The 12911-nt window shown below is 35.6% G+C and overlaps 2 protein-coding genes across 2 annotated transcripts; one reads left to right on the forward strand and one right to left on the reverse strand.

The window, feature by feature from the left end:
• Window positions 1–1878: 1878 nt before the first annotated feature.
• Window positions 1879–8772, forward strand: LOC117926554 (PHD finger protein Alfin1). Its single transcript, XM_034845679.1, has 5 exons — window positions 1879–2234; window positions 2360–2392; window positions 4541–4769; window positions 7987–8113; window positions 8219–8772. The coding sequence occupies exons 1-5, from the start codon at window positions 2135–2137 to the stop codon at window positions 8489–8491; spliced, it is 762 nt and encodes a 253-aa protein (XP_034701570.1). The 5' UTR covers window positions 1879–2134; the 3' UTR covers window positions 8492–8772.
• An 896-nt stretch (window positions 8773–9668) lies between these two features.
• LOC117926553 (pentatricopeptide repeat-containing protein At1g14470) lies at window positions 9669–12250 on the reverse strand. The gene has a single exon (XM_034845678.1). The coding sequence runs from the start codon at window positions 12045–12047 to the stop codon at window positions 9762–9764; it is 2286 nt and encodes a 761-aa protein (XP_034701569.1). The 5' UTR covers window positions 12048–12250; the 3' UTR covers window positions 9669–9761.
• Between the last annotated feature and the right edge of the window lie 661 nt (window positions 12251–12911).

Here is a 12911-nt window from a genome sequence, read left to right on the forward strand (position 1 = left end):
CTTCTTGAAATTTATAAAATAAAAATACTTTGTTTTATTATTAATGTTTTAACTCTTCTTACCATGAATCATCCTAATGATTTGTGTTAGGAAAAACAGCACAAGATCCATATATTTTTAAAGCATAGTAATGGGATGAGAGAGATGGTTCAAATGCTGCCAACATTCATAATTAGTCTACCAAATTTTTGTTTGGAATAAAAGAAAATAATAAAAATTTGTCATTGGATTAATACCAAAAGAATTAGACTTTTTGTTTCAAGACAAAGTACCATCATATATCGTGTTTCTATGATATCATTAGGCAGTAACATTATTATTGATACACTTAAAAAGTTGAAGGGAAAAAGTGATAAAAAGAAGATTAAAAAAAATAAGATATAAGTTTAAACTCGAGACAGATTTTCCTTATGTAATTATTTGAGTTGATTCGTCTTTTTTTTTAAATAAAAAATAAAAGGTATTATTTCACACATCGTACCATCAACAAAACAAGACAAATCGAATTTATTTTTCAATCATTTTCCTCTCTTTTTCTATTACTTTTCATAATTCAAATAGAATCTTAAAATTTATCAAATAAACTACATTAAATGCATATAAAAAATTTTCACATCTAAATTAAAAATAAAAATAAAAATTGTTGTATGAATTATTTGAAAATGAAAACTAGAAGAATATTCTTCTCTACTTAGCCAAATCCTTATGTTAAGGGGCTTCAAATATTACTAATGGTGATGTTTAGGCAAAATATACATAAGGACATCATATATGACTTGATTAATTATTGAATAATAATAATAATAATAATAATAATAAACTTATAATAATGGCTCCTAAAAGTTCCCTAAAGACCATTACTTAATTATTGAAAAAAATGTATTTATTCAAATGATAACTCCACTATTTACATAATATTGTCTAATTAATTGATCAAACATCTTTAATCCATTTTTTTTAATTTATTTTAAGTCTACTTAAAACAACTATTTATGAATAGAAGCATTGCAAATATGGTTTTTCACTTTATTTATTTTTAAATAGACACCATAATTTAAAGAAAACCATTTTTTTGTTTAAACCTAACATATTAATCTACGCTTCAATTAATTAATGTCATATATTGTAAAATAGTTATAAATATTGAAAGTATTTCTAATCGTAAATTAATTGAACAAATCAAATTCATATAATGTTTTTTAACCTAAAAGAGTTTGAGATTCTAAAATTGTTTCAACTATACCATATCTAGTTGTTTCAACGATGAATCCATCTTAAATTAATATAACAAAGTTTTATAGTGTAATTTTAACGTAAAAATATGTTAGATTCGAAAAATATTTCAATGATACCACATTTAGTTATTTTCTCGATATTCATTGGAAATAAGGAAGATAAAATCTCATTTCAAAATCTTATGAATATGTAACAACAATCAATATTTTATTTATTATCATATTTAAGATGATTTTATATTTATTAATATAATTCATTAATAGATGGAAAAATTTATACAATACATTATGCATGTGAATTTTATTGGTATTTAAATTCAAAAATATATTTAATATATAAATTTCATTAATTTTTTTCAAATCATTCCCTCAATATTTTTTTTTGGGATTTGAAAAAATATTTGAGAGGAACCCTAGATGACCTAATAGAATACTTTATTGAATTCCATTTTCCATTGGAAGAGAGAAGGTTGGACTAAAACCAAACAGCCCTGAGATACAAGTATGGGCCCACAAGGCGTGGGACAACCAATGAAAAGATGCCAAGTGTGGTGAAAGAAGAACAAGGAATTCATGTATATATAGTGGGCATAGGGGTTGGGTGAGGGTTACAGAGAATTGAGAAAAATTGAGAGAAATTGAGAGGAGAAATCAACCCAATTTATCATTTAAAAAAAAAAAAAAAAGAGAAAGGAAATTCATTCAAATTTATACAAATTTCCCAATTCCATTTCCTTCAATTCACAACAAATTGATTGTTTGATAGTGAGAAGAGGGACCCTTTTCCCCAAATTTGTTTGTGAAACGGGAAGAAGAAAGAAACCCTAGAAAAGGGGTAGGGTTTGTCTGAATTGTGTGTTGTAAGAATTGGAATTGAATAAGCCCCAAAGTTGAGAGGAATGGAGGGACTGCCACCACACCCGGTACCCAGAACTGTTGAAGAGGTCTTCAGCGATTACAGAGGCAGACGTGCCGGCTTGATCAAGGCCCTCACCACCGGTTCGTTTGCTCTCTTCTCTGTGTATATATATGCATATGGTTTTCTGTTTTTTTTTTTTGTGTTTTTCCCTTGTTTTGTTCGTATTTTGATGATTTTGTTGAATGGGTGTTTGTGGGTATTGCAGAAGTTGAAAAGTTCTACCAGCAGTGCGATCCTGGTAAGTTATTTTTTCTGGTTCCAGGGTTATTTTGATTTTGATTTTGATTTTTATGGGACTTGTTATAGTTTTTTTAGTTTATGGGTTTTCCTTATTGCGAGTTTTAGTTTATGGTGCTTTTTATGACTCTCCACTGTTTATGATTGTGCTGAGTATTTCTCTGATTACAGCATTTTTTGACTGGTTTTGTGGGGTGTTTTCTGATTCTCTACTGTTGAGTGTTTCTCTGATTAGAGCATTCTTTGACTGGTTTTCCAATGTTGTGTGTTGTTTTTCAAAGTTTTATTTCAGTATTTGGAAGGCTTTATTTCTTACTTTTCTGGTTTTCCAAGCACACAAACAACACCCTCCTCTTGATCATTGAAGTTTGGTTCCCCTGTCTCTTCATGGTCTAAAACCCTAGCATCTTAAGGGAGAGTGCATTCACTGCAATCATGAACATGGGGGACATGTGGATGCATTATTGATGAAATGCAACTGCGATCATAGGGTCCACGTGGTTGAATTATTCAGGGACTTCAGAATGAATGTTAGCTATATTTTTTGCGAATTGATTATGATTTTCTGTCTGTGCTTGTTTTCTAGTTGTCTTGTGGTGTTGACATTTTCTTCAGTTGTACTCTTTGTTTTACTAATTGATTTCAAATAAATGTAATTAATATATGTCATATGATAAATGCTTGTCCTCCAAATAGGGAAAGATATCATTTGTTAGATTGGTTAGCATTCATAGTGAGCGACAATTGGTTACTTAGGCAGCAATCTTCCACAAAGCTAAATGGATAATTGCAGAAACTACTTGTTTGGTATTTGGTAAAGTAGTTGGCATGGCTCCCTCGGATTTGGGTGATTGCAATTGTTGATTAAACAGAAATGTGATTCTATCTTCTAGAGGGGATATGAAGTTTATTTTGTATTCATTGTTTTCATAATGGGAATACAAAGCTTATTTGATGTAGGACATGTGGCCAATCTGTCTACAATGTGGGGGAATTTATTCATTTCCATAATATATAATTTTTGTTGTAAGATTTATAAGAGTGCAGAATAAACAAGATATAAAATTTTGGAAAGAAGAATGGTGGTAAGTGAGAGACTCTTTATTGTAATGTTATTGGAAAGGCAAGTAATGAAAGTGAATAAGTATTTTCTCATGTTGCAAATTATTCTTTTAATTATTAATGTCAAAATAATAAATAGTCATAATATTACTTCTTGATATCAAAGCTTTGAGAGAATGAAGAAAGCCTTTTATAATATTGTTGATGGTTCCTGTTATAGGTTATTTGAGTTTTTTTCTTTGTTGTTTAACTTCCATTTTGGGGTTTCAAGAATCACTTTTTTAATCCGTTTATGCTCTTTGGCACCTTTTCTTGATTTTCATACTTATTTCTTTATTCTTCTGGCTGTATATATGGTACATTTCTTAGGATTTTCTGTATTGATGTCTTTATATTATGTTGTATTTACATCTCTTGCCCATGTCCATGCTTCAGAGGTTATACTAATCCATGTTCTTGAAATTTGAATCCACCATATGTGATCTGGGGTTTTGATTCCAGAGGATGGAATTAAATGAATCTGCCCAGATTTGGTTATTAAGGGTGTATTACTTAGATTTTCTGTGTCAGTTCAATGCTGTTCAACCCATTTAATTTTTATTTTTTGCTTCCTTGCATCGCACCAATGCAATGTTTGGTTTGCATATAGCTGTTTTCTAGGGCTTCTCTCAGGAATTGCTGGAACTTTAAATTTTAATTTTTTGTTTCCCTGGATCGTGCTGTTTCTTTTACCCTCGATTCTTGCCTCTCTAGCTGTTAAAAGACATGATTAATTAACACCATAATTATGATAACCAGTTTGAGTGGTGAAGTGCGATAATTAAGTTTTCACATCTTTACCTAACTTTGGAATATTTATTATTTAATGTATTTTTACACGGTGATAGAAGAATCAAAATCAGTCTGAAATTATTTACCATCTTGTGCTTTCCCCATTTCTCATGTAATGTAAACAAGTACTTTTTATGATTGGGGATCATTCTATGGTTATTTTATATTCACTTTTTACATTATCCATATATATCTTATGTTGGCATAAATGAGTGCAACTTGCTTATTTTGGATGTTTGTAAATTTGTTCTTATAGAGAAGGAGAACTTGTGTCTGTATGGACTTCCAAATGAGACATGGGAAGTTAACCTGCCTGTTGAGGAGGTACCTCCTGAGCTTCCAGAACCAGCATTAGGTATAAACTTTGCTAGGGATGGGATGCAAGAGAAAGACTGGTTATCACTGGTTGCTGTGCACAGTGATTCATGGTTGCTTGCTGTTGCATTCTATTTTGGTGCCCGCTTTGGGTTTGGTAAGAGTGAAAGGTAATACTTTTTGGAACTTCACTGAAACTTTCCTGTCTTTCTCAATGTCAAATTTCAAATGTTTTTTTGTGAGTCATGGTGGTGAAGTATCTCCAGTTCTCTATCCATCTGCTTGAAACCTTACTTTCTTTTTTAGGCTTTATTGTTTACTTTTTCCCCCATGTGAACTGTGCATTATTTTCAGCAGTCCTAACAATTCCACTACATTTGGCTTTCAGCAGCACACTTAGTGTTGTCAGTGCCTTAGTCTCGCTTCCAATGTTAATTAAGAATGCACAAACAATATCAGTCAGTTTCTTTTTTCACACTCTTTCTGCTACTCCTAGACTCTCTTCCATACATTTATTTTTTATGTTTTACCTAACATTTTTTTCCACTCAATGAAACTTAGTTACATGGATAATGTGAACATGTGGAATTTAATTCCTGAATATGTATTTCGTTATGTCCATACTGTTTTGGTTAATCCATGTATAATTAGTGCAAGAAGGTACATGTTCATTCATTTTTGGACCTTTATCCAATCCCATTAAGATGTGATGCCACTTCATTTCCACCTTTTTGGTAATATTTTTGCTTTGTATACTGGCACCATTCACTTGTACCTCTAAATATGAATTAAATAAAATGGGATATTTTTGTTTCTGTGATAACCAAATGGTCCTTTTGTGAACACTTCACTGCTTTTTTTTTTTTTTCCTTCATTATTTCTAATTTGAATTAATTTATTTCATTTGATGGTTGTCATCTTGAAAATGCATTATTACTTAAGTTTCCATAGAATGTGCGCCCACTTTCAGTGATAAGATGATGTTAAATTTTTTAGCTTGAGGATGGGAACCTAAGTGCATCATCACTTTGATTACGAAGTTATAGGGTTTAGTGATTTTAATCTGCTTGGAAGTTCTCTCATGATCTTTTCCTTTTCATGGAATTCTGAAAGACAGCTTTTCTTTTTTGTTAATTTTTTTACTTATTACTTTTTATTGCAGCATTGATACTGATTTGGGATTCTGGTGAAATCCAACTACTATACAAGAATGTAGTAGCAAATTTTGTATGTTTCGGCTATTGTATTGGTCTTGTGGTATTATTGTATATTTCTAGGTGTGTTAAAAATGGAATTTGCTACTGAAGGAAATGGTGGAGATGGATAAGCATTAAATTATGTTATATCGTTATTTTAGAAGGAACACCATTGTGCATTAGGAAGTTGTTTGAATGTCATGTTCTCTCTTTTTTTAAACATTCACCTACTTGTTGAAAAAAGTGGAACAACATGTTTCTTGTCTTCTCCTTGCTTCTGTGTTTTTTTTCCTTTTTCCTTTTCTTCTTTACACCTTACTTTAACAATTCTAAAGGTTTTTGGCCATATTACAAGGGCCCCCCTCCTTTTTTCCCAACAACCCAGTCTTTTCCAACTGTTTAGAGTTTAGACACCTCAAGAATCTCCTTATTTCAATTTTTAAATCAATGCTTTCAACTTCTTTGAAGAAACAGAGCTAGCTTTTGTAGGAAAAGGGTCTCCACCACCTTGAACAAACCTTCCTGAGCCACAGGTTTTCAAACCAGAAAGCATTCTTCCTATTTGCTAAACCATTAGAACCCTCAGAAATAGGTGAATGATCTGGCAAAGGTCTTGCTAATAGATATTGAATAGCTCTCAGAAAATGTGCCTCTAGGTTCTCAGGGAAAAGTATCTGTCCAGTCTAGATGATGTGTCCTTGATTGTTTCACTGTAGTTGGATCAAAAAGGTTATTACTTCTAAAAAATCATTACATTCATAGTGTTGACAAAGGTTGCATCCTTTGTCCCAAATAGTCACAGCCCCATGACAATCCCCTTAGGCAAAGGTGCCATTCACGAATCTCTTCTCACCTCTTGGCGTGTCTTTTCTAGCTTGTTTCTTGGAGAGTGAGATATCTATTTCTCATTCCTTTAAGGTGATCTTAGTTTTTACTTTGCTATGTTGCACATTTAACACACAAACCTTCCAACATAGAAGTTACATTTTCATGGAGAAATTAGTTATCCTTTTCCCTTCCCACCTACTACTCTCTTCTCAACATCTCCAATCTTTTCTTTTGATGAGGCACTTGAGCTTGCCCAATTTCCTTCTTGATCTTTCCTTGAGCTGATATTTTCCCTCTTTCCACTTGATGTTCCCCTATCTCTCCATCACTGCTCAATAGCCAAAGAACAACTGAGAATCCTCTTCTTCAGAGCTCTTGAAGGAGAATTCCCAAATACTTGTTTAATGCCTCAATAGATTTGAAGATTCACTTTGAGCTTCAATATTGACCTCCACCGTTACCCACCCTTGCTTTTCAGCATTGGCAGTATTCTCCTTTTCTCATCTGATTCTGCTATGAGCTATAGTTCCAGGTCCACAATCCAACAGCTTCTCCAACATAAGCATATCTACTCACCCATTCTCCCCCCCAACCATACCCTCAACCTGATCACTGCACTTGCCAGAAATGAACACCCTGCTTGCCCACCCATTCTGCACCTTAAATCCCAGCCTTCTTGGCTGGTCCCCACCCCCAAATCAGAAAATAACCTAAGCTCATTTTTGCTACCTGTCCATGTACTCATCTTATAGATTCCTATATCCTTATCTGAAAGGGCTTCATGGTGATCAATACCAAAAACTCCATGTGCATTCTTTCCAGTTTCCACATCATCTTATTTCTTTTTCAGACATGAACCCACCACCTCTGTGCTTCCTTCCAACCTGATACACACTGGGGAGGGACCTTCCTTGAAGCTCTCTGAGGATAGAGAACCAGTGACTTATCTATGTTTGGCCGCATTGACTTATGTTGCTTTACTTGGGCATATTCTCTTTTACAGTGTAAATTGCAATGCTGACAGCATCACTCGTCATGCTTCATTTTAAGTCAAAATATGTTACCCCTATTTCTCATAAATCAGCACATTGTGAATCAAGTGCTCAATGCCTTGTGGATGAACTCTCTGGAATCAAATCAACCATGAAGCATAAATATTCCTGAACAAAAGCCAATGCTGGGCCACATTGGAAAGAGTAACTAGAAAACATCCCTGAAGTCCTTGAAGATATTGGAAGCCTTTCATACCCTAAAGGAAGAAACTATTACTGAAGAAATATGGTTTCTTTAAAGTTCAAAACCAAATCCAGAAGGTCTTTTGATACTCCATGATTCTAATTTCAATCGAAATTGCAATTTACAGGAAGAGGCTTTTCCAGATGATAAACGAGCTCCCAACCATATTTGAAGTTGTGACAGGAGTTAAGCAACAAAGAGATATGTCTGGTAATCACAACAACAGCAACAAAAGCAAATCAAGTGGGAAGATGGTAAGAAGCAAACAATTTTACATAATTGCTTTTTCTTTATTTCCTGCATTTATCATTACTTGTATCAAGTTACTTACCTGTTGCTTGTTTGGCTGCTTTAACCAGTCTCGGCAACCTGAACCCCAGACCAAGGGAGTAAAGGTGTCTCCCCCATCCAAGGAAGAAGACGAGAGTGGGGACGAAGATGCTGAAGATGATGAACAAGGAGCCATCTGTGGAGCTTGTGGGGATAACTATGCTAATGATGAATTCTGGATTTGCTGTGACGTGTGTGAGAAATGGTTCCATGGCAAATGTGTTAAGATTACACCTGCAAAGGCTGAGCATATCAAGCAATACAAGTGCCCGGGTTGCAGTAACAAAAGGGCTAGAGTTTAAAATCTAGGTTTTGAGGTTGGAGAGAAACATCAATTGAACAAAAGACATCTAAGGGTTAGAAACTTTTTGGATACTATTTGCAAGTGAGGAAAGACAAGACAGTGCTCCATTTTAGTTACGAATTAGAATGCCTGCAGATGGGATTTTTATTTTGCTACTCTTTTCTGTTATCTGCTTTATCATGAGATAATTGGGAATTGTGTTTTCAAATACTTCTTAACCAAGACATGATATATAACAGTTTCCTGCATCTCTTCTTAGTTTGATTTGGATGTATATCATTTGATTTCTGCATAAATTTCCTTGATTACTTCTATGTTATCTGAGCATGGTGTAGAAGTTGGTGCATGTCAGCTAGTACAGCAAGTCTTTATTTCGTGTTGCATCTTGTTGTAATCCATGTGCTTACTGTTAGGTTTTCTTATTGTAATCACAATTTATTAGGGAAAAGCCACAATTACACTCCATATTGGTAGGTGGGTCAAAACTGAAATCAGTAATTTGCCTTTCTAAGGTGGTGGAGAGGGTTGTTGCTTTAAAGACCAAATGATTTGAAATGCTTGTGAATGGATTATATGTTGGTTATAATGCTCCTGAACATGATTTGGTTTGTAAAAAGTTTTGGAAACAGGAGAGGTAAGCTAAAGACATCAAGGCAATGCTAATCCCCTTTTTTCCCTTGTATGATTTGCCATCTCAACTAACCTCAACACAATATTCGATGCTCACCTTTCTATTAGTGAAAAAACAGCATAGTACCTTTTGTTCTCTCTGTGTATGAAACATCATGCTCTGTTAGTCATAAAAGCATGCTCATCCTCATTCACTGTGGGAAAGCCATGGGGTTGTGCCACTCTTTGTTCTTTCTAATTGGCATCTCTTGGGTCCTCCTTTGGTGAAAGAGTTGCTAATTTGTTGGCTTTCAGGTTCTATGAGCAGGAAGAAAAAGGCTGGCTTGGAGAAAAGCTTCTCTATGCCTGTTCTGAACAATCTGATGGAAGCATAATCAAAGATCCTTTGAACAGGCGCAACACTCGGATCAACTTCTTGAAGATTTCCTTATTTGTAGCTTTTAGCATTGGTCTTGCCAGATTCTTCAAGCTAGGCTTTATTGAGTGGTTGTGCTCAAAATAGTGTTGTAAATGTCGTTACTTTTGATTGTCTTTTTGCCTTTTTGCCTTTGGGCTCTTTCTATACTTCCCTTCTACGAGGGTGTCTTATTTGCCTATCCAAACAAAACACAATAGCAAAGAACCTGTCATTATGCTTATTACCAATAGTCCTTGCAAGAGCATAGTCCATCATTGAAGCAGTGAAACCTGTTATTATCCCTCACAATGATTACTCTTCCCTCCAACTTTGATATCATCTTAATAGCAGTGTGGCAATCCCAACACACCCTGAGGTTCTTCACCACCCTTATCACTGCTCCTGCTTCACTCACTAGAAGAGCATAGCAAATAGCCAATTTTTCACTATGAGTCCCCACTATCTCTTCCTTCTCTTCCTCCTCAACATCCCTCAGCACACAACTCTTATCAGCTATGTACCCAGCCTCCCTCATCTTTTTCCTTAGTTCTATCAGTAGCTGGTAAATATCATCTGATCTTTCATGGGACCTGTCTGCTACTATGAACTTATGCAGCTTACCGCCATATTCCACCCAACTCCATCCAGTTGTCTTCTTCACTCCTCCTTTCTTCATTGCTTCTCTGATCCTCTCAACATCCTTCCACCTCCCTGCTGAAGCATATATGTTTGAGAGGAGAATGAAGTTTCCTGAATTGTCAGGTTCGAGCTCAAACAGCTTGTTAGCAGCTAGCTCCCCAAGTTCAACTTGTTTATGGATGCGGCTAGCATTTAGGAGAGACCCATAAACTCCTGCATGCGGCTCCATTGGCATCCTTTCCATCGTTCTTTTTGCATCTTCTAGTTCACCCACTCTGCCTAACAGATCAACCATGCATGCATAGTGATCTATAGCTGGATCCTTGATGGACTCAAAGACCTTTCTGCCTTCTTCTAGTAATCCTGCATGACTGCATGCTGTTAGGACTCCAATAAATGTTACCCGGTCTGGTTCAATGCCGCCTTCTTTCATGGTGGACATTAGGTTGATGGCTTCCATTCCATGGCCATGAGCTGCAAAGCCCGAGATCAGCGTGTTGTAGGAAACCACATCTCTTGTTGCCATTTCCTGGAAAACCCTCTTGGCATCTTCCATGCTCCCACATCTAGAGTACATGAAAATCATGGCATTGTGTCCTGATATGCTCAACTTGATCTGGTTTTCAGTTAGGAATCTCACAACCCAATTGCCCAGTTCCAACGCTCCAAGATGGCCACAAGCTGAAATAACACTCACCATGGTCACCTCATCTGGTGTCAACTTCTTGGCTGTGATCATTTCTTTGAAAAGCTCGATTGCCATGGCAGATTGCCCATTTTGAGCATAACCAGCAATCATGGAGTTCCATGTGACAACATTCCTTCCAGGCATAGTGTTGAAGAGCTCCCTGGCTGAATCCAAATCGCCAACTCGCGTATATGCAGAAATCATAGCATTCCAAGTTACTGAATTCCTGTACGCACCCAGCTCATCGAAAATCCTCCTAGCAGCCCCAATGCTCCCACACTTCGCATACATGTCAAGCAATGCTGTCCTGACAAAGCAATTCAATTGAATCCGCTTCTGATGGAGCGTCCTGACAAGTGAGGCTGCGAGGCAAGGATCCCCGCGCGATGAACATGCAGAAATGACAGTGACCCACGTCGTCTCATCAGGTTCGATCCCTGCATTCACCATCTCATCAAACAGCCTCAACGCTTCCTCTGCAAGCCCATTCTGGGCATAACCCGAGAGCATTGCATTCCAGGACACCACACTTCTCTCAGGCATGCAGTCAAAGTACCTCCTGGCAGCCTCCAAATCCTTAACCTTGGCATACCCTGTAACCATAGCAGTCCAAGTAATCACATTCCTCTCAGGCATCACATCAAAGAGCCACTGCGCCTGCCCTTCACTTTCCCACTTCCAGTACCCAGAGACCATGGCATTCCAGTCCGCCACCTTCCTTTCATAATCAGGAATTTCATCAAACACCTTCCGGGCATGCCCAATTGGACCCAACCTGGCATACATATCAATCACCGCATTCCGAACAAAGGCATCAGAGCCATGACCCAGTTTCAGCACATGAGCATGAAATCCAATTCCGCCATTGCCTGCGGACTTTATCAAGATGGGGTACACAAACGCATCAGGCCTCACACCACAGCCCTGCATATGTTCAAACATAAGCACCACCTTGGCATGATCTTGGAGGTGGGAGTAGAATCTGAGCATGGAGGTGAAGACAAAGACATTGGGGTTGAGGGTGGAGTTGAAAAGGAGGCGGGTGTAGTGGGTTGGCGCACGGAGCCGCGTGCAGTGGTTGATGAGCAGTGCCACCCAGTAGTTGTGGTGGTGGAGGGAGTTGTGGATGATCTGTGCATGGAGCTGCCTAAGATGATTGAAGTTGCCTACTCTGGAGGCTATGCTACCCAACTCTAGCATCACATCAACTTCACCATTCTCATATTTTCAGGTAAATTTGCCCTTTAACACACTGCTATCAACACCTTACATTTCAGGATGGTGGGTGTACTGAAATTTGTCCACAAATTCAAGCTTAATGTCAACGATTTTGTACATTTTCCAACTTTGAATCAAAAACCCTTTGAGCTATCGAAAAATTTAAGTTACCAAAGAAGTACTTGAAAGAACTTCTGGCATCCGTTATTGGAAATGTATTATAAAATTTAGAATTATTCCGTTAAAATGGTTGAAATAATCTTTATATTTGTAAATTTAACCTATTTCATATTTTTGTTCTAATAGTAATTTGTTTTTAATGTAAATATTCTTATTTATTTTTAGTATTTACATGTAAATTTTAAAAGAAATGCTTATTTTTACAATAAAAAATAAAAAATATGAGAATATTTTTGTCAAAATGAGGAAGAGTTAGATTCTCACAATTGAGTTTTACTATTTTAATTAAATAACCCAAAAATTTAAGTAGTAATTACATGTTATAATTTTCTTATAAGGTGTAAAAGGAAATAAAAAAAACTAATTTTTTATATTTGATTTATCATAAAAAATATAAAAGAGAAATAAATATAATTAAAATTACTTTTAAAATGATATATTTTTAAAATATTTAATTTTTATATAAGAAAAAAAATAAATATATTGAGTTTTAAATAATATATAAAAATAATTTATTATTTTTAAAAGTATATTTTTCCTTCTTTTTTTTTTTGTGAGTGTGTGTGTCCCTTCAAATTTTTGGTAACCAATTGGGGTTTTATGGATACCCAAGCACACTGGCATTGAAGCTAGGCTACATTTACCAAAATTTACTCTAGAATTTTT

The sequence above is a fragment of the Vitis riparia genome, chromosome 12 (assembly GCF_004353265.1).
Source record: "Vitis riparia cultivar Riparia Gloire de Montpellier isolate 1030 chromosome 12, EGFV_Vit.rip_1.0, whole genome shotgun sequence".
In the NCBI taxonomy this organism is placed as follows: domain Eukaryota; kingdom Viridiplantae; phylum Streptophyta; class Magnoliopsida; order Vitales; family Vitaceae; genus Vitis; species Vitis riparia.

Coding starts and splice junctions, on each gene's coding strand:
- LOC117926554 (XM_034845679.1), top strand. CDS start 2,135: ATGGAGGGACTGCCACCACACCCGGTACCCAGAACTGTTGAAGAGGTC. Junction 2,235..2,359: donor GATCAAGGCCCTCACCACCG/GTTCGTTTGCTC, acceptor TGGGTATTGCAG/AAGTTGAAAAGTTCTACCAG. Junction 4,770..7,986: donor GGGTTTGGTAAGAGTGAAAG/GTAATACTTTTT, acceptor TGCAATTTACAG/GAAGAGGCTTTTCCAGATGA.
- LOC117926553 (XM_034845678.1), bottom strand. CDS start 12,047: ATGCTAGAGTTGGGTAGCATAGCCTCCAGAGTAGGCAACTTCAATCAT.